The sequence below is a fragment of the Manis pentadactyla genome, chromosome 2, assembly GCF_030020395.1.
Source record: "Manis pentadactyla isolate mManPen7 chromosome 2, mManPen7.hap1, whole genome shotgun sequence".
Classification (NCBI taxonomy): domain Eukaryota; kingdom Metazoa; phylum Chordata; class Mammalia; order Pholidota; family Manidae; genus Manis; species Manis pentadactyla.
This window is the reverse complement of record NC_080020.1, coordinates 54958299-54981489: the sequence shown is the minus strand read 5'-3', so window position 1 is coordinate 54981489 and position 23191 is coordinate 54958299. Positions and strand designations below refer to the sequence as shown.

Sequence of the window (23191 nt, the reverse complement as noted above, 5' to 3'; positions counted from 1 at the left end):
GATGTTTCCAGGCATAAAACAGGCATTAGATTTATTAAGATCACATCATACTTTGTGTATAGGTGGGAGATGGGAGGTGATGTGTGGGCAGGGGGAGATGGTGTGTGTGGTGATAATAAACAGTGTTTAAATAATTGAGGATATCCCTGAATGGGAAACACTAAACAGGAAACGAATTATGTCCATTTAGCACTCGAGATAAAAGCATCTGCTAATTTTAGAATTCACAGAATTATTCACTCTACTTTGTCAGCTACAAATTTGTACGGAATTTGCAGGCTGCCTTATGCCATCCTGGGTTCACAATACCTCAGATTCAGTGTCTATCAAAATTTTTTGAGGTTTCATAACTGGGCTGCTGAGTTCCGCTGGAGGAAATACAACAATCACGTGGACTGGTGCTACTACCAGTTCATGGTCTCCAAGCTCTCAAAACCACTCAGCAATTCTATATTCTGCTGGTCAGCTCCATCTGCCACTTCCCACAGCAGCTCTTCCAAATTTTAGCTCTGGTCCCAAGGGACCTATACAGTTACCTACTTGCTTCAGGCTTTTATCTCAGAATTCGGCTTCAAAGACCAATCAGTTAGGGGCCATCAAGCCTGCACTCTTTCAAGTCCTCATACCCACAAACCCTACAGATGTTTAACCAGCACCCACCCTCTATTCTCAGAGCTAGAGGATACCTATCTCCTCTTCTCAAGGTTAATTCCTCCTGACATTCCCTTATTCCTCATCATGCCCCCTGAATTCCTCTTAGAGCTCTCTCCATGAATTCCTCCTCCTCTCCCTTATGTCTCTCATTCTCTTATCACCTTCACCTCAGCTTCTAAAGATGTTCGAGTCACCCACCTTAAAAAGGTAAACAAGACTCCTCAATTTGCTGTAATCTGGGCCTTGCCCCCCACCACTTCCTTGCTAAATGCAAAGGTCCCTCCTCAGGCAACTTCCTAACTATCTCTGAGGCATCTAACACCCCCTTCTTGGAAACTTTCTCTTCCTTTGGTTTCAAGTAACAACAGTGCTGCATGTTTTTCTGATTCCTCTTTCTCACTTTCTCTGAGGTTTCAGCTTCCTCTCTGCACCCCTTACCAATGGTGTTCATTACCCTTCTACAACAGTAATCTTGAGAGAGCACATCCACACCCAGTGCTTTAACAGCCACCAAATACTAATCATTTCCTAAAACCTGGCTCAAATTTTTCTTCCAAGTTCTACTCCCTAGATTGAATAGCCAAGTAGATATGAACTGAAGGAGGATATTCCACAAAATTCAGGATGACTTACCTTATTCAGTGAATGGTACCACCCAATTACATCCACAGGGAACTTGAGTCATCCCTCTCACTCCCTAAATCAAACCAGATGTCAAGACTCTTTAATTTCATCTCCTAACTAATTTTTGAACTTATTTCCCCTAATATTTTTCCCCTATCCTTGCCTTAAGTCTAGGTATCATCATCTCTCACCTGGACCAGCCAGATCGTGTCCATCATCAACTGAACCCTGACTTTGAACTCCCCTATTTGTCCTAATACAGAAATATGACGTCACTCCTCTATGGAGTTTTCTTCAGAGTGACCCCCTGTGTACCTCTCTCGTTCCATCTCCTAACCCTGTATGCTCTCGTAACAATGAACTATCTCTCTTCCGATACAACATGGTGGTCCCTGCATTGGCCTAGTTCTGTCTGCCCAGAATAGCTTATTACCTGGCAGAAAGGCTCATCTACTTGATAAAATACCAGTCAAGTCCAGTGTGTCCATCCTTCTTAGTGCAAATCATCTTTGGATTCCCTGATTCTCTATCCCAACACACACTCAGTCTTGGTACTTTTTCACATTCCTTTCCCTTTTGTCATAATAACTGCTCTTACTATTGACCTTTCCCCACTATAGACCTTCTTCCCACACTGTATTCTGATTGTTGAAATGTCTGTTTGCCTGACATTCTGTGAGCAGGCCCATGCCAGGTTTTCTTTACTTTGTAACCTGAGTCTCAAATCATGCTCACACACTAGTATCAACTAATAAACATTTTTTCAATGAAAAAGGGGCACTGGTCTTTTCTCTTTCCAACAACCTTTCTCTTTCCACACATGTATATGAATTCTATTTCTAAAAACAGATCTGATCAGGTTACTCTCCTAATCAATCTAAAGGTAATGAGGAACCTGTGTAGGAATTTCCAAATACCTCAAGATGGCATCCAAGTTGCTACATGACCTACTTAAACCTTGGTTGCTTCTCCATATTCATTTTCCACTCCTACACCCTCAAATCAGACATCTCAGCAATATCAAATATATTGTCTTATGCCTCCAGGCCTGCACACAGGGGTACTGCATTCCTTCAGGGTCCACATGGGAAAATCCCTGCGTCCTTCACGACATTATGCATCTATGAAGCAGAGTCGAGGCATCACACCTCTAGAAAGCATTTCTAACCTCACCAAAATCATCCTAGGTTGGGTTGATTCATCTGCTCTCTGGTTTACCTTTAACACAACTCTATTTTCCATTCACCTCATGCACTTATTTGTTTTAAAAGTTTATTTCTCTAAGGGGCTCTCTTGTCCCCTCCTAGCGTGAGCCGGGAGCTCTGTCCTTTCACTTTATCTCTCAATAAAAGCCTATACCTTGCTCTCCTAAAAAAAAAAAAGTTTATTTCTCCTACTAAAATGTCAGCTCCTTCAGAGTAGGGGCTGTTACATTTATTTTTAAATTCCTGGTACATAAAAGCCTATGTTTCAAGTACTAGCAGGATGAGTAGGAAGATAAGAACGTACAAACACAAAAATACAAACACACTCTAACTCACTTTAGTTGGCATTAATTTGTCTACACTTAAAATATTCTCTCCCCCTATTCTTGCACTGGCACTTTAGAAACTGTAAGAGCCTACACTTGAATTATAATTATTTTGAATTCAGTGTTTTGATTCCCCTGTAATCTTTTTTTTTGCAAATAGTAATTTTTCGAAGACTGTTTTGGGAATTTTTCCCTTCTATGTTCAGCAAATGGAAACTCTTAAAAGGTGTTTAATGAGCTAAATCTGTGCAGATCCAAAATGATACAGTAAATGCTAAATCATTTGGTCTTGAATTTCCAGATGCTCCTTATAATTTCCTTAAATTAACTCAAAGTAGGAGTGCTCCAGCATTCACAAGAGCACCTCTATCCAAAAATACTGTCTGTTTATAAATAAGTATCAATTTGTTAACTGATTTTTTTCCCCTGGAGCCCACATAAATAATACTAATCATTGCATTTAAAAACTAACTGGAAACAAGGAAAACTATATGAAAAAAAAATGTGGTGAGGAACTGGACAAGATTTCTTTTATACTGCAGAAAAGTGCTTACATGATATTTCAATACCTCACAGAAGAAATTTATGGTATTATAGGTACTACCATGTAGAATTATTTAGCTATTAAATATATTCTTCAATAAATGAACACAGACTACTAATGTACTTGGCCAGAAGAACAGCATTCACTATACATAAGGAGAACATGATAACATGATATTAACATATTCATTCATTGCTGCAAGACTTTATGAAGAATTTGAAGTACAACCCCAGGTACCTCTTCATGTCCAGACTTTCTACAACAGACATTCAGTCACAATAGAATTCTAGATCTTCTGACTATATTCTGCTCTCTCCTGCCTCTGCTTTTACCAACATCTGCATCTAAATAAATAAATATCTCCATTCTCATTAATATATGTGAATATTTAAGTATATTCTGAAGCCCAAATAGCTCTAACAAAATCACATCCAACAAATCTTTGTTGAGCCCCTTAAAAGAAGTGAAGATGTTTCTACTCCTCTTCATACCCTGGACCTTGCATTTTCTCATGGAAAAAAAAAAAAAAAGTAAGGCTGATTTCTTAGATGGATACTCATCCTGCCTGTGGGTGCTTCTGCAATTCATTCCCAGGTGACTTCGGGGGAAGACTCCATTTTGGCAAGAAAAACACAACCCACATTCTTTAATTCTTTATTTCCCAGGAGGCAGGTAAAGACAGCCTGATTTTTTAAAAACCTGAGCTAGTGGAAAGAACTTAAGACTGAAAAATTATAGAGATGTTATGACACTGCTTCACCTGCAGCTTTTAAAAAACAGACTAGCAACTCACGTTTCTAAGATGACAGAAGAATCAAAGACAAGTGATACCACTGAACACCTCTCTTTGGTTCTATAATTCTTTGGTACTTCTCATACACTAAGACAAGATTGAAAAGAACAAAAAGTTAAATGGAAGGTTTTTTTTTTCTTTGAACTATTTCTCAAACAGGAGGAAACTATCTACTTCATTAGCCTAACGTAATCTAGGACATTAGATTATGCTCAGCCCCAAAGAGTTAATAATGCCTGTGCTACCACAGAGGGGGATTCTTAAAAGATGTTTAAATGAGCTATGTGAACCTAAAATGATAAGATAAACATTAAATCATTTGTGCTTAAATATATGTACTCTCATGGACCAATATATATTAGAAATATAATTTTATATATTTTCTAACATGAAAAGACCTTCACTTAATCATTTGTCACCTGGAGAAGGCAATTTCCCACAGCTAAAAATATTTAAAAATCTGATATAAGAATAAAATTATATTAAAATGCCATAATACATGGATTGGGCAACTTGCCAAGAGTAGATACAGACGTCTGCAGATTTCTCTTTCAAAGATACACCAAGCATTCCAACATTTCTAATCATTTGATAGTCAACTGCTGTAGGCAAAAAACTACCTAGTAATTCTGTACTGCCAATATATTTTAAGCTATTTCATAAATATTGCTCATACAGTATGTCTAATAGATTTTGCATACTTTTTCTTATCAGAAACTTCTTTAACACATATAATCTATGGAAATTCTCAAACTAAATTAAATCATAATAGAAATGAAATTGACAAAATCTTTTAGCCTATTCTACCTAGAGAAACTAGCTAAATGGGGCGTACGACTCTGAATCTCCATATATATTGAAATAAACATGCTTAATATTCAAGTAATTTAGTTAGACTTTTAGACTGAGAGTTTTGCAAACTTTTCTATATTTAAAAATGCATATGTGACAGAGAAGCACAGTAACTCTTTAAATATATTGTTTTAGAACTATGCACTTTCAATCCAAACCCACCAAACCAAGAAATTATTGGTATTAAATAAAGAAAATACTTACTTCATTATCAGAGTTTCACAAAAGATCTTTTTAATAGTAAAATAGGACATAATCTTCCATATACTTTGATATATTCTTGTTTATGGCACTTGTCAAGGATGAATTGAAGAACATAATTTGCAGTTTAAAAAGTAATCATGAAATTTATTTGATAGATATTTTCTACTTCTGTCATCATGCATTAAGTACTTGCAGGATAAAAACATCAAGAACAAAAACAATCAACTTAGTAAAAGCAAGTAAGTCGGGATCACATGGCAACAAGCAGAACTCTATTCTTCAAGGACACCAGCATCTCAGAGCCCCTCTCTCAGAACTGTTATAACTAGATGTAACTTTGAAGTTCGTATAATCCAACATGAGATAGAGCAAGACAAGTTCTGTTTTATCTCCTCACTAAAACCAGCTTACTTTAAAATTTCCCTTATTAAACACATACTAACTCACCAATTTCCTTCATTTGCCCACTTACTTTCATTTACTAATACAAATGTTAAGAAGTATCTTACAATATTTATTACTATGGGGAAGTCAAGGATATGAAACAGTTTGTATTTCAGCCCTAGTGGTGCAAATAAATGAAGTCAATTATCAAATAAAGGAAATTTTTCTAAACAACAGAGGTCAGTTTTAAAGGCCTATTGAATTTGGAACTCTAGGTGCCTCAGTTTCTAAAGGGCATTTTTAAAGGATAGAGGAAAAAATAACTTTATAGAATATAGCATTATATCTCTGTAGCCTAAAAAAAAACAAACTGTTTACAATTTACAGACAGTTACTAACAAGATTGAGAGAGAAATGTACAGTTACAAGTAGCAAGCATAAGCTATAAAGCCTCTCATCATCAAAGCAACCAGAATCTTAGAATCTGAATTAAATTATCACCTCTTTGGCACAAAGAAGGATTTACAAATCCCCATATTTAACTGAGGTTAATTTTAATCCATGGCCTCTAACATAACTCTGGGCTTACTTTCTGTTTCACTGTCACTGAAGTAGTACATAACAGGAGTTTCTCTTTCAGCTCAGTTCCTGGAATGCTATGCCTCTTTTCCTAGTCCCAGTGGATAGCACAACCCACCTCCCTGCCTTAAAGAATCTTTTCTTAGATAAGGAAAATAAGAATTGAACCCTTCTTTGAGTTTCATAAACCCAGGCTTTTGAGTTGTAATAACTTGATTTTGAAGCTTCAAAAGCTACAGCCTTGAGCTATATGTAGGATCGATGTCATCACCAAGATCTAGAAGATTACTGGAGAGTCAGTCATTTCCCCCACCTCCAAGACTATCTACAGTTTCCCCTTAAGAGGAGGAGCTATACATTTAGGAAAGCTATGTCCTGGGGTGGGCACACTGGTAGTGTAGGCTGGAAATCCCAAGACAGGTTCACACAGAAAAGAATCTGTGAAATCTTACATAGCAAAGGTCAGAAAAACACTTAATGACTCAGGCTTGAAGTGGGAGCAGAATAAATATCTGCTAAATAAATACTACCAACAATACCCTCGGTGGTCATCTGTCCCCACTCTCTCTCACACACTATCAATTCAAAGCATTGTGGTCAGAGAAAATTTGCAAGAACATAATTTTGATGACCCTTCTTCATAGAAAAATGGAAAGCAATTACATTCTTACTTCCAAAAATAAAGTGCAAACATCCATAATTTATCAAATTATTTTTTCGTATGTTTATAGAGCCAATTTTTTTTACAGATATTCCTTCTAAGCATTATTGAACTACTACATCTTTCAAAGGCTTATTCTTCCTTTTACATAGTGCATACATACTTTAATATAATTTTTATCAATATATAATTATAGTTATGTTATTTTAAAGTTTATTGTCCCTTTTAAAAGAACTTTCCTTAAAATCTATGACCATGGTTTTTATTTTCCTTTAAAGGACCTTCCTGTTTTGTTCATTACGTGCCTTTTTGAATTAATTGAATTTTTTAAAGGAATATTAAATTATTCAGCAGCTCAAATTCAAATAAATATAAGTATTTTCAATTTTAATAAAATGGTTAAGGTTTATTGGTGTAATATAGTGAACTGAATAGCTAAACTGTAATATGTTTGTTTTCATATAAATGACTAAGAAATTATTTGACATAGAGCCACTTTCATATAAATCACCGAAACTTCTGACTGAAAATGAGAAGAAAAAAAGAAGAAGAAAAATATATAAAGTTCACCTCCAACTAAAAAAAGCACTTTAAAAATATGAGATTTCTTCTAAACTTACATTAGAAGAATTATACAGATGACAGCTAAGTGAAAAGGTAAAAGATTTAAAAAAAACCTTGAAGTTATTCCTGACTATCTAAAATTATTAATATATATCTTAGAAAATAAAAGGACTTGATTTGCTTTTCAAATTAAGAAGTGACAAAGGATATTTTAGTGAGAGGGAAATAATTTTCGATAATATAAATCTCATTCCACATAATTACTTATGAAGAAATACAATTTTTTTCATTTTTCTATAGGACTGTGTGGTTATTCTACTGGAGTAAGCCATGAAGAAAAGAGCAAATTAATTCACAGTCAAACCTAAAATTCTTTAGAACATAGTACTAGATCTCAGTTCCCTTCACATGCTTTTTATAATTTAGAAATGATCAATATCAAGGCAAGTAGTTCAAGAGACATTTGAGGAAATTATCCAGAATGTAGCACAGACAGATAAAGAGATAAAAAATATGAAGGAGAGGTAAGAGACATGTAGTAGGAGTTATATAAAGGAGGAAAGAACACATATGTAATCAGAATTCCAGAAGAACACAGCATATGGGAAAGTGCAACCTTTCAAAAAGGTAATGACAAAGATTTTTGAGAACTGGTGCATACCAATCCTCAGATCTAAAGAGCTCAATGAGTTATATGTATAATATAAAGTATTATGGCCCTCAATATATGATCATGAAATCACAATGTATAAAAGACAAAGAGGAAATGTTAAAATCTGCCAGAAAGTAAAGACTCATCATCTATAAAGGAATACTAATTAGACTTACAATGATTTCTTAACAGCAACAAAGGATGCCAGAAGAGTCAAATAGTATCATCAATGAACACAAAGAAAATCCAAAAGAGACAAAGATATATTCAAAAGAACAAAAACTGAAATGGCTTCTCATTGAAGGAATATCTGAAGAATACCACGGAGTGGGAAGGAAAATTATCCCAGATGGAAAGACAGAAATGTAAGAAGTGGTAAGCAAAAATACTGACAAATATATGGGTAAATGTAAATAAACATCAGTTGGGTAAAATGATAATTTCTGATGGGAGAAGGGAATGGTAAGTTTGACAAAAAGTACATATTGATTACCTTTATACTTTTGTATGTATGCATGTTAAAACAGTGAAGATAACCATTACAAGAACAAACATAGAGCATATTAACTTCCAGACAGAGAAAAAAAATGTCAGTGAATCCAAAAGAAGGTAAGAGAAGAGATGTGGGTTGGGGGAAGGTTAGGAAAGTGAAATAAATGAAAAGCATAATAACTATATCAGGAAAAAAGACAATATACAGATGGTCCCTACTTATGATGGTCAGACTTATGATTTTTTTACTTTTTTATTGTGGGAAAGTGTTAAGCATTCAGTAGAAATTGTACTTTGAATTTTGAATTTTCATCTTTTCCTGGGCTAGCAATATGTGGTATAATTGATATTCTTTCCTGATGCTGGGTAGCAGCAGTGAGACAGCTCCAAGTCAGTCATGTGATCATGAATGTAAATAACGAATACACTTACATATTCCATACCCATGTAACCACTCTGGTTTTCAGTTTCAGTACATTATTCAACAAACTACATGAAATATTCAACATTTTATTATGAAATAGTTTTTGTATTACATGATTTTGCCCAAATGCCCTACTGTAAGTGTTCTGAGTATATTTAGTGTAAGATAGGTTAATCTAAAACATTCAGTAGGTTATGTGTATTAAGCATTTCAACTTCTGAATTTCCAGTTTACAGTGGGTTTATCAGGATATAACCCCTTCATATATAACAGAGGAAGATCTGTATTAGAAGTCACACCAGTGTAAATGAATTAAATGCAAAGGCAGCAAAAATTAAGCTATCCAAAAGAAAACCAATGTGCTTTATTAGTATCAGACAAAAGAAACCTGAAGTGAAAAGTACGAATAGAGAAAAAGAGGGCCATAATAGTATGATAAAACATTCTTAAACAGAAAAATACAGAAATTTTGAACTTTTGAGAACCTAATAACATAGCTTAAAACAGAAAGAGTTACATAACAATAGCTATCAAACAAAACTGTCATCATTTAGAGATGGGACTGTCTATGCAGAGAACCCCAAAGAATCTACAGATAAACTAGTAAGAGAGAATAATGAAGTTGTTGGATATTAAAATCAACACTAAAAAGGCTATTGTATTCTAGATATCAGCAGGAGTTAGAAAAGTTTTTAAAAAATATATCATTTACAATAGGAACACCATATCTAGAAGTAGTTAACAAAATATGTACAGCTTTGGATGAGAAAACATAAAATCTTATTGTAGGACATATACAAAAGACATAAATAAATTGAAATACATGCCATGTAATTCAGGAAATGCAAATGAAAACTAGAGTAAGTTTTCTTTTTAAACCTCATTAGTTTGAGCAATTATTAAGAGAATGTGGGATGAAGGGACTCTCATCCACTGCTGTTTTGGGTGTAAGTTTATTTGGCAACTTTGCATAACAGTTTCACATTCCATTGGGAGGTAGAACATGCACAATCCCACAGATGGCCTGCTCCACTCCTTGGGGATACGCCCTCAGGAAATGTGCACATGCGTTTGGGAGACAAGGATAAGTATATTCATGAGCAGCACTGCTCATAATAGCCAAAACCTGGAAACAATCCAAATATACTACAAAGTAAAACAGATAAATAAAAGCAACAAAAGATGACAGATTAATATGAGGGAGGTTTCAAAGGGCACAAGACAAGTATTCCATCCTCTATATTAACATATGTAGTTCTGATGGCTGCCACCAAGTGGCAGTTGTTGCTTTAGGTTCTGGAGGAAATACAGAATGCTGAACTAGGGTCACAACGCTATCATTATTATTACTACCTATGAGGTGCTAACTATGTGTCAGTCACTGGGCTACATTAAGACATTATCAGTCCTCATGACTCATAAGCAAAGCAGGGGTTTCTCACTTTGTTTATGATATAATCAAGATTCAGGTCACTTTGTCACAGCAAATGATGGGTTCTATTTATGTGACTTCAAAGCCTGTTCCCTTCCCACCACTGTTTTATGACCCGTAGCACAGTGCAGCTTGTAGGACAATGGTAATTTATAAAAATATCCTATCTCGTTCAGCAACCTATAAATTCCCTGAGGGTAGAATTGAGATCTGATTCATCACCCTTACAGCCTTCAAAGTAAACCTTCAACTTTAAAATACCTGAATTATGTATGGAGTAAAGACTTTAATTTCTCTAGCCTTTTCACATACATGATCTTATTTAAACCTAACATATTCTCTGACAGAGGTATGTAAAGACATACTGAAATAAAGGACTGCTGAGTTAGATGGTCCAGGCTCAAAAATCAACATGTCAACACGGTGCCAAACCACCTTGTGCCTTGGGGGAAGTCACTTAAAGATGCTTTTATAAAGGAGAACGAGACTTTTATTAAATAGTCGAAACAACACAACTAAAAAAGTGATTAAATATTCATTATCATGACATACAACATTAAGAGAGGAATGTATTAGCTACAAATTTTTTATTTCCAAGATGGCTTTCGACTGGCACTAGGTTTTCTCATTACTCTGATGTCTCACCCATTTATATTCCTTAAATGTAAGTAGATCTTAAATTTCAGTTTCCTCACTCTCCACTTTGAAGTGTGGTAAGCACTAAAGAGCTAGGCTCTAGTCCTCGCATCATCTACTACCCTCAGCACATGAGCCCCTTTGGGCGGTCCATGAGAGTGGTGGCATTTCGGGTCCCAAACACCAACCCCAGCATCACATCCCACATTTTTGTACTTTCAGAAAATCACATTCATTCCATTTCATACTAAGTCCAAGTTAATTATCCATTTATTTATTATAAATAGAAAAAAAGTGCCCTAACTTGAAGATATCCCATGTTCTCTGAGTGTTTTCTTAAGTACCACATGGCTTGTGTTTTAAAAATACTCCTTTTCACCTCGATTACTTTTCTGCTCCTAAGTCCAATGCATAAGAGCTGGCAGGGAACTCTTGGGAGATTTCTCCTAATCCTATTTAAATCACAATATGACTATCACACCCATAAATTTAACTTTGATATAACCATTTTTCTCTCATATAATCTATCTCCATTTTTCCCAATTACGTTCTTAATAGATTTTGTTTCAATCCAGGATCCAATGAAGGATCATGCATTGCATTTAATTGTCATTTTGCTTTTGCCTTTCATCACATTGGCATTTGTTAAGAGTTCATATCAATTGTCTTATAGGATGTCTCATAATCCAGGTTTGTGTGATGAATCCTTTGTGATTAAATTCAACTTAAGCATTTTTGACAAGAATTATATAGGAGATGCTACATTTTCCACAGGACCATAGTGTCCCGAAGGTGCAGAGTGTCCACCTTTCCCATTATTGATGGAGATGGCTAATCACTTGATTATGGTAATGTCTGCTAGATTCCACCAGTGTAAAGGTAAATTTTACCCTTCACAACAATCTGTGAGGTTACAGAACTATCTTTTCCTCAACAACTTGCCACACAGTGATTTTACCATCATCGATGAACCTAACAAAGTTAATGCTTATGTGGACCCCATCCCTTATGGTTGCTATATTAAACCATCTTTTGCCAGAATGCCTGCTTAAGTAACACACCATAAGGTTCTTTTATGAGGCTTATAGTTTTAGCATAACAGTTTGCCAAAATCCTCGGTCCACAGGATTCTTTTTTTTTCCTTTCTAAATCTTTTGAATTATCTTTTTATAAAAGTTTTGAATACAGTATTTTACATAATAGTTACCTCATCACTCATATTAGACAAACTCTAGTCTATCTGCTTGCCTTACTTCCTATAAAACACACAAAAAAAGTCATCAACACATAAGCAGAACTCAACGAAGCCCATCAGACTTGAGCCCATCTGTCTCATTGGTTAACAAAGAAAATTCCCTTTGCTTCACAAAATTACAGGAATCTGTCAATCAAAGTCTTAGCTTGTCTCCTTAAAAATTTGTACCAAGTTGTCTGACATATCTTCAATGTTCTATATTTGCTGTGGAATCTTACTTTATCAGCTCTTAATGAAGCAAGCCACAAAGGAAGGTGAGCTAAGGTTCCTATCAAAATCTTAATTCCCAAATCAGAAGTCAAGAGGGCAGTCCTAAGAAGAGCACAGCCATCTGTAGATACCTAGGAGAAACTTTACTAAGACAGATAATTATGATACTGGAACTTTTTGAGAAAGTAACTGTGACCTAGACTCAAATGTTACCCATAAAAATCAAAACTTATCTTTCTATAATGCAAAATGGAAAATCAATTTAAATAAGGATATCTATGTTTCCATTTACATTTTTTCCTCTGTGAAACACCAGGCAGACTTTTTAAGTAACTGATCTAGAGATTAATAATATGCATTAATGCCTCCGATAATGAACACAATATGCTCTGATGGTATTTCTTATTCACAGGGACTTTAATATCAACGGAAAAAAAAACTGTTTGACTTAAATGATGCATTCTTCCATAGGGAAGCCTAAATGGCTAGCAGAAACCACAGTGAACAAGGAAGTCTAGTCTCAATATTGCCACTGTGATTAGTTTTTTCATCTATTCAAAAAAAAAGATGTAGACTCGATGATAAAAGACTAGGCTAGATCTGAAGATTTTATATTCAGAGTCATGTATGAACCTGAATATACTAATGACTAAGATATAAAAACATAAGTAGATACTAAAACAAAATAACTTCTTCATTCCCCCAAAAGAACCAGAAGCACAAGACTTAAAGAGATACCAAAACTACTAGTAATTAAGATAGTTCAGTGTACTTTTTTTTTTTTTTTTTTTTTTGTGAGGGCATCTCTCATATTTATTGATCAAATGGTTGTTAACGACAATAAAATTCTGTATACGGGAGTCAATGCTCAATGCACAATCATTAATCTACCCCAAGCCTAATTTTCGTCAGCCTCCAATCTTCTGAGGCATAACAAACAAGTTCTTACATGGAGAACAAATTCTTACATAATGAATAAGTTACATAGTGAACAGTACAAGGGCAGTCATCACAGAAACTTTTGGTTTTGCTCGTGCATTATGAATTATAAACAGTCAGTTCAAATATGAATACTCATTTGGTTTTTATACTTGATTTATATGTGGATACCACATTTCTCTCTTTATTATTATTATTTTTCATAAAATGCTGAAGTGGTAGGTAGATACAAGATAAAGGTAGAAAACATAGTTTAGTGCTGTAAGGGAGCAAATGTAGATGATCAGGTGTGTGCCTGTAGACTATGTGTTAATCCAAGCAAGACAAGGGCAATAAAACATCCATGTATGCAGAAGATTTCTCTCAGAATGGGGGGGGGTGAGGTTCTAAGCCTCACCTCTGTTGATCCCCAATTTCTCACCTGATGACACCCTGCGACTGTGCCTGTCTTAGGTTGTTCCTCCCTTGAGGAATCTTACCTGTCTCTGGCTAACCAGTCATCTTCCGGGGCCATACAGGGAAATGTAAAGTTGGTAAGTGAGAGAGAAGCCTTATTGTTTGAAATGGTTAGCTTTTGATTTCTTTGCATATTTATGCCCTGTAGCTTCTATGCCCAGCATTTGCCTTGAGGTGTCTTTACCACTTGGAAGAATTATGATACTCGGTAAATTTGATATGAGGCACGAATTCTATTTAAGGGTTGTAATTAGGAAGGAAGAAGAAAAGCTATAGAAGTAGCAGGCGGAAGAAAACCTGGGAAGATTGATTATTTCTTTGACATATCTTCTTGTAGAGTAAATTCAGCATGTATAGGTTTTAAGCTACTACTTAAATTGCGCACACACATTAACATAATAGGAGTATAGTTACATAACCAAAGCATATCTGTAATTACCAGCCATCTCCAGTGAAACCAAGAAAACCAGTTAGACACCTTTGGCATTTGTGAAAACTTATCTATGATATGGTGGATATTGTCCAGCTGAACTTGAACAGTCTGAGAGAAATCAGACAAATTAAAACAACCCATTCCTGGGGAATGTTCACATCCCTTATGTTCTTTTAACAGTAAATAGTCTGTAGTTGTAAGATTTTGGAGTGCTACAATTTGCACTTCTCCTAATTCTTGATTGAGTTCCAACAGTGTAGATCCAGTCAAATTTGTTGTTTTACTGTATGCACAGGCCAGCTTAGATATCTCCTTCATTCCCATGGCAAGTCCAGGAGCTCGTGGGATGAGTGCATCTACAGCTGTAGCAGTGCGTGGATCTTTGTTGGGGTTTTTTGATGATCATCTTCTGGCATGAGTCTTCCAGAGAGTGCTGATGTTGGAAGTTCTCTTTCATATCGTATCATAGTTCATTTTCGGGGTAGCCCAATTAGGCTTTGATCTTCTGTATAAACGCAAACAGACCCCTTGCCTACATTTTTATATGCCCTTTATACCCTTGTGTAGAACTCATTGGAGGTTACCACACAGGAACTGCCCTTTTTTATTTTTATTTTTTTTGTTTTGCTTTTGGTATCACTAATCTACACTTACATGACGAATATTATGTTTACTAGGCTCTCCCCTATACCAGGTCTCCCCCATAAACCCCTTTACAGTCACTGTCCATCAGCATAGCAAAATGTTGTAGAATCACTACTTGCTTCTCTGTGTTGTACAGCCCTCCCTTTTCTCCTAACCCCCCATGCATGTTAATCTTAATACTGCCCCACTTCTCCCCCCACTTATCCCTCCTCACCCACCCATCCTCCCCAGTCCCTTTCCCTTTGGTACCTGTAGTGTACTTTTTTTTATTAAGGTATCATTGATATACAGTCCTATGAAGGTTTCACATGAGCAGCATTGTGGATACTACATTCACTCCTATTATCAAGTCCCCCCCAATACCCCATTACAGTTACTGTCCATCAGCATAGTAAGATGCCATAGAGTCACTACTTGTCTTCTCTGTGCTATACTGCCTTCCCTGTGCCCCCCTGCTACATTATGTGTGCTAATCATAATACCCCTTAATCCCCTTATCCTTCCTTTCCTCCCCACCCTCCCCACCCCCTTTCCCTTTGTTAACTGTTAGTCCATTCTCTGAGTCTGCTGCTGTTTTGTTCCTACCGTTTTTGCTTTGTTGTTATACTCCGCAAATGGGGGAAATCATTTGGTACTTGTCTTTCTCCACCTGGCTTATTTCACTGAGTATAATACACTCTAGCTCCATCCATGTTGTTGCAAATGGTAGGATTTGTTTTCTTCTGAATAATATTCCACTGTGTATATGTACCACATCTTCTTCATCCATTCATCTACTGATGGACACTTAGGTTGCTTCCATTTCTTGGCTATTGTAAATAGTGCTGCAACAAACAAAGGGGTGCATATGTCTTTTTGAATCTGTGATCTTGTTTTCTTTGGTTAAATTCCTAGGAGTGGAATTCCTAGGTCAAATGGTATTTCTATTTTTAATTTTTTGAAGGACCTCCATATTGCTTTCCACAATGGTTGAACTAATTTACATTCCCACCAGCAGTGTAGAAGGGTTCCCCTTTCTCTGCATCCTTGCCAGTATTTGTTGTTCCTTGTTTTTTTTATGTTGGCCATCCTAAGTGGTGTGAGGTGATATCTTGTTGTGGTTTTAATTTGCGTTTCCCTGATGAGTAGTGATGTGGAGCATCTTTTCATGTGCCTACTGGACATCTGAATTTCTTCTTTGGAGAAGTGTCTGTTTTGATCCTCTGCCCATTTTTGAATCGGGTTATTTGCTTTTTGGGTGTTGAGGCATATGAGTTCTTTATATATTTTGGATGTTAACCCCTTTTCAGATATGTTGTTTATGAACATATTCTCTCATGTAGGATGCCTTTTTGTCCTGTTGATGGTGTCCTTTGCTGTACAGAAACTTTTTAGTTTGATATAGTCTCACTTGTTCATTTTTGCTTTTGTTTCCCTTTCCTTAGGAGATGTGTTCAGGAAAAAGTTACTCATGATCATATTCTAGTGTAATATTTTTAATAAATAAAAATGTAAAAACCTATGAGAATCTATTTTAAAGAAAGACAAGCTGTTGTTTGTTTGCTTCACATCCCTGCATTCCTGTATAACAGGAACAGTCATTTCCAATCAGCTTGGCAACTCCCAGGCAATGAGGTTTTGTAAGGTTGAAGATGATGCCCAACAGACTGGGTAATGTCCTTTATAGTTATACTTTTTCATTATACAGTTTTGATGAACTTTTTCCAACTGATATAAAATACAGGAGGATATTCTGATAATTGTACATAGGGATACATTTGTTTAATACTTTCCCTCAGACTCTAATAATGTCTCAATAGGGCACTGGATTTAAGGTTTCATTCTTTCAATGGGCAAAGTACCAAAATGTTTAATACTAAATGCTTTTATTCTAGGAGCTTTCAGTCTCACAGAAATGAAGAGTCAGTGTTACAAAGAAGTAAAATTAAATACAAAGTACCATAGAGAAAAAACAAAAATCCTGGAATTCAAGGAGATCAGAGCTTCCTCTGTTAGGTGGGTGAGAATTTGGAAAAGATACCTGGAAGGGGGGTGGGTGCTGGACTTAGCAAATAAAAATATAAACATTGCATGAGATATATTTATGCTAAAAATTTTGTTTTTATCTGAAATTCAAATTGAGCTGGGCATCCTGCATTTTATTTGGCAATCCTAAACTGGTAGGTAGCTTATAAACTGAGTCTTGAAATAATGGATCTAAATAAGAAACTTCCATTTTACTGTTTTGAGACTGCTATTCAATAAATAGGAAGCATTAAAACACAAGGCACTGACCTGAATTCAAATACAATTGTGGCACCAATAGCTGGGTAACACCAGATAAGTTATTCCCGTGAACTTCAGTTCTTCTAATCAACATAATGGTATTATTTACCCTACATACTTTTCAGAGTTGATAGACTCAGGAAACCTAGTATTTCTGAAAATGCCTCATAAGATGTAAGTACTATAGTGAAGTAAGAATGTAAGATAAAGCACTGTTTTATTGTGGAGGCCAACTTTATATGTGGTTCCAATACTTGGTAACCCCACTGTTCCATGGAACAGCACTTGGTGAAGGATCATAGCCATCTGTGACTAGGAGTTAGGAAACATCACTGAAAAAATATCAAGGACTAGTTTGCTTTCTTGAGCAGAAAGCTTTATTCAAAGTCAGGACCACCCTCTGATAAAGAGTAAAATTCACAAGAACACTCACTTTCACTTTTGTCAGGACTGCCTACAGATGATTAATTAATATATAAACATGTGTTTAAAAACCGTTTTAAAAAAGAATTCAAAATGCTCAGGCACCTTTGACCCTGACATCCACGGGTCCTTCCTAGGCATCCAGATCTGAGTGTACCTACAAAATTTCCTTCTTGCAGGCGGTATTTCCTTCTCTCAGAGGTGTAGGAACTCCCACAGATCCCAAAGGCCCACTAGTCAAATCTGCTAACAGGGACATTAGGTAACTGTCAGAGTAACAACAGTACCAGCTGGTTTCTCAACTGTGTTCAGTCTTGCACCGAACACCAGAGATGTGAACACCTGATTAGGAAGACAAGATTAACTTCAAACAATTAGGATGGGAGACAGACAAGAGAAAGGGATAGTATAGAAATACAGATGAGATGAATAAACCTAAGAAAGGAAAGAAGAAAATTGTGTGGAAAGGATTACCTTCTCAAAGATGAAATGAGAGAGGTGGAAAAAAAGAAAAAAAGGAGATACGAAAAAAAGAGGCCAAGGCATGATGCGAAAGGAGCAAAAAGGCGGAGATTTAGCCAATCACTACCGCTGAGCAAACCAGCCAACACGAGAGAAATCAGGCTAAGCATGATCCTTTCTGTCTGGTCTGAAAGCAAGAAGTGAAAGACTGGAGTCAAGAAACTGGGACTTCCATAAGTTTAAACATCAGGTTAGAGATAAACAAGGAGATAGGCCTCCCTTCAGACTTAAGAAAAAACAAACTAAATTTGCCACTTCCCTCTAACTAGCTGCCAGTAAATTAATCTAAAGATTACTTTCATGTTAAAATCATTTTGTAACAGTAGGGAAATAAATTACACACACACACACATTCAAATACGTACACACATTTGAATGATGTCTTCAAGTGAAGTTTCTGAGACTGAAAGAACTGAGATACATAAAGCAGGTTCTTACAGTTATTTCTCATTTCCAATTAGAGACAGACTAATACAAATTTTAATCCTGCCCTCCAGAATTAACTCCCTGGTAGCTTGACCTCTCTGTTTGAACAATGAAGCAAACCCTGACTAGCACATCCCAAAAACGTTCAGTAAGAATTTATCTTGACTTCCGATGAGCCTATAAGTGTGCCTTCCTAATTTCCCTACCTCCTGATCTATAAACTGGTTATTTGGAAATAAACATCTAACATACCACAATATATAGTAGTCCTAGAAAAAATTCTGATTTAGAACAAAGAATAAAAATAAAACTTCCTTAAGGAATCTATCTTGCAACATAAACTTTACACTCTTGGATTACTTTCAATTATAATTACTATATTTGTTTCTCTGCATTTTGTTTTTTAAATTCAATTTATAGCATATTAAAATTACATAATTTTGATATACTGCTGGAAAGCTAGAGGATTACAAAGAGGATACCTTATGCCAAAAATGGAGCACTGATTAAAACTTAATTTTACAGAAACAAGTTATATATAGTTCTAGTTAGTTGCATACAGCCATAGCCATCTTAAACTATTAAAACTTAGGGTGGATATTCACTATGACCCTGTTCAGGGTTTTTGGTTTGTTTGCTCCCATGACTTCTATTGGAATAAGCACCTTATCATGCCACAGTGATTCATTTATAAGTTTTTCCCCTTATTGTTGCCTATGAGCATCTTAAAACAAGGAGACATATTATTCATTTACCTTTTTGTGCCCAGCATCTAACAAAATATCAGAATATATTAGGTGCTCAATATGTATATAGTTCATAAAATTAATTGAGAAGACAAAATCCTCTATGAAAGATAAAATGTAAATACATTAAACCTAGAAACAAAATCTAGGTACTTGATATCAATAAATAATTTCTGGGGAGATGTACATTAGTATGATTCTAGTTAAAAAGAACCACATTTATCTCTCCTACACAGACTATACTGAAGTATAAAAAAGAAGTTATCTTTCTCATAACAGGGATTTACAAATTTCTGAAGTAGAGAAAGTACCAAAGCATGGTGATATTTTAGCATCCTATGCTGAGTCAACCTCTATATTGTTTATTTTTCCTCAGCTAAAGAAGTTGTAAATGTATTGTTATAAAAACACTTGACATTAAAGTTTTTATCTTTTTCATAAAAACAGCTTCTAGGAATCATTTCATGTCTCTATCTAAAATGAAGTCTTAAAATATACTTCTAACTTTGCATATCAAATAAAAAAGAAAAACAAGAACAAGAAATAATAGCAGCAATTACATTCCTTCTCTAATCTGAAGTTCCAAGAGTAATAATTTGATTCTAATGCACGTTAGCTTTTTTGCACAGCAGACAACAAAAAAACAAAGAAAATTAAAATAATGGGAACAAGGGTAATTAGTTATACAAAGGACTACAGTAATGATCTTTTAATTAAATTATATAATTTTAATTTTAGTCATTCTTGAAATGATCTATATTATTCAAATTTAAAAACAAGAATTCAATAAATGTTATTTTATGTAATGAATCAAAACACCGGAGTTAGACCTAGCTGTTAGATATGCAAATACAGCCAGCATCTGATAATATGCATTACATAGTATTCAATTTTTCACTTCATGCACTCCTATGAATGGCACTGAACAAACTGGGGGAAAAAAAGAGTAAGCTATGGACAACATGCAAATGTGAGATAATTAGGGGAAATATTTTTAAACAGATGAATGAAGGGGGAAGTATTTCTTTCCAAAAGACTTTTCCATTCCAAATAACTCATTTTGTTGTATAATGCAGAGGTTTTTAAAAACACTTTGTCAACAAATATCTTAAAATTCTAAATCATCATTAAAGCATGTTTTATATTGATTGAGTCATGGAACTATGCCAAGGTATCTCTTTCTTACAGAAAGACGCCCCCCCCCCACCTTTTTTTTCCCCAGAGAAAACACAACAAAGTCCAATGCAACACTATTTATTTGGAAAAATCATGTTTGCTTTACGCTGTGGAGTTTTAGGAACAGTCTAAGAAGACTCAATAACAAGAAAATTCAACTTCAATTTTTCTTTAAAAACTGTTAACACACCCAATCATGACATACTCAGATTAGGGAGTTCAAGACAATAGCATCTGAGAGGTCAAACAAGAAAAGAAAACCTTGCTAAGTGTACTCAGCTTCACATTTTTCTCTTGGGTACAGAAGATACTGAGAGAGGCAAAGACAACTATGGGGAGCTTCAAAGGCTCAAGGGTAAACCTCGAACCTTACTGGGAGAAGGAAAAGAGAGTTGAGATAATAGGGAGGTCCCTGCCAAGTAAATGGTAGTATATCACTTAGTAATCCCATTTTTTTAGATTTATAAAGATCAGAATGTGCTTGGCCTGATATCACACACAGACAACGTGATTTTCTCTGAAAAGAGAAATCTACCTTAGAATATCAAGTTGTAGGTATGTTCTCATATCCCTGTTAAGTCTAAGCCAGACAACAAATTCAACTTTCCATCCCTCCTTTTTCTTGGTTCAAAACACCATACAATTTGACTCAAAAAAACTACTAAAGCAAAGGGATTACTTAAAAAGACAGCCTTTCAGATCTGTAAAAATAGGTGATATATGATAAATCCTGCAGAGCATATAAATGTATGTTGAGAAGTGTTCAGACTTTTCATAAGGGGTGAAATTAACACAAAATTTCATTTTCTATTATAATTTCTTAACTTGTACTAAATCCATGATGTCTTTTTAAGTTAAAAATCCTTAAGTACTACATGAAGATATAAAAGAGAAAATAGCAGTGATGAATCAACTTATATCCCAGGATGATTCAGTCAGTAGGAGAGCAGAAATTTATGTATTTTCCCTATATATAAAACAAGGCGTGACTGCAATGAGAAATTTAGCTAAACAATATATCCCTGAACAAAAGTTAGAAAAACCTAAGTTTCAACAGGTTATTTTACGTTGTCAAATAGCTAAAAGTAAAAAGGGTCAACCAGTGACTTGCAGGGCTTATTTCTACTCATTTTGGAGAACAGGTTTTACAAAATCCAGATCCTAAAATTCATGATGAGACACAATGAAAGGATGTGCAATTAATATAAGTTGCTTGCAATAATCTCTTCTCTGCAGCACCGAAGGCCTTTCATAGGATGAGTGTACCATAACACCAAGATTAGATTTATATATCCTAGAAAATGGGTTACACGCTGATGAACAGCATTAAATTGACATAATGGCTCTTAGTGGTTAAAAATGCAGCTTTTTCCTACTTTAATTGGCAATGACGAGACTGACCTTTTCTCTATAATTGTAACTACAGTACAGTAATTAGACAAACCACTACTTACTTCTGAAATAAAGAGTGGAGGAAGAAAACTCCCAGTAACTAGCTTTGAGAATGCAGAGTAAAACTGGATTGGCATTCTAACAGGGAAAAAAGAATTACCAATAAGAAAAATAGTTTTTCATAAATTATGCTCTATGTTTAGTTTAATATCTGAACTAGGAACAAAAATCCCAGAGGAAATGTTCATATACTTTTCATATATTTAGAAGCAGTCTCCCTGCTTGAAGGCAAAAGCCAGGCCTGAAAACAAGTTAGAAAGAAAATTAAAATAATAAGGAATTAAGATGTTTTATTTGAGATAGTGGAGGGAGGGCAGGAGCAGAGACAAGGTTTACTTCCAAAGAGCTAGAAATAATAATGATAAAAAAATTCCTAATTGTGATCCATTCAGGCATGCCTTCCTGGGACCCACATAATTCCACTGGACGAAACAGTCTTGACAGGGGCCTTGGGAAAAAGTCAGCTGCCAGTCATTCTGGAGGACTCCTGTCTGAGGCTGTGAAGGGAGCCATTTCCCTTACTGGAGAACAACCACTCTGTTTTCCACCCCATTTCTGGGCCTCAGGAGATCAGCCAGCCCCCAAACCTTTAAGCCACCATGATGGGAAACACCCTGGAGGGAAGGTGGGAAAAGGGTATTTCTTTTTCAGCAGCCAAGCCTGGGCATAAAGCAATCACCTCCCTGAATAACCTTGGGGAGAGAATCATGGCACACGGAGAGAAAAACCAAGGCACATTCAACCAGTGGGTCAGTGTCTGTCACAAGGTACTGGCCCGTTAGCATGCCCAGGTCTCCACAGAGGTCAGACTCTCCCCGACCAGCTGCAGTAGTCAGTGAGCTGTCACGCCACTAGCCAGAGATAATAAATTCAGGACCCAGGATTATTTTCTCATTAGGACAATAGGAGATTATTCATTTTCCCCATATGCAATTGGGGAAATATAACTGCAACAGGAATTACAATTAAACAGTATATCTCTGTTAGTCACTGAAAACAAGTTAGAAAACATAAAAGCCAGAGACCACCTTTTTATCAGCTAAAGCAATGAATTTGATACACAAAGGGCAGTTTAAGGAAGTCATTGACAGTAAGTGAAAATCCAATTCATATAAAAGGGCAATGGACAATAATTAAAAACTACCCACAGATGCAAATTGGAGACCATAAATTTCCCCAATTATAGAAATAGCAAATAAGCTTTCAGAGTATACTTG

At 35.6% G+C, this 23191-nt stretch overlaps 1 protein-coding gene across 4 annotated transcripts in view; it reads right to left on the bottom strand.

Annotated features, from left to right (window-relative positions):
- The window catches only part of FBXL17 (F-box and leucine rich repeat protein 17), a 602098-nt gene that overhangs the window by 329296 nt on the left and 249611 nt on the right, over positions 1-23191 (bottom strand). Inside the window, exon 7 of one of the 4 annotated variants that reach the window (XM_036886824.2) lies at positions 9375-13042. The exons of the other annotated variants lie outside the window; for them this stretch is intronic. Coding sequence (XP_036742719.2) covers positions 13039-13042 — 4 coding nt within the window. The 3' untranslated portion in view covers positions 9375-13038. Of the gene's footprint in view, positions 1-9374; positions 13043-23191 lie in introns of those variants that run through there. 4 annotated transcript variants of the gene reach the window in all.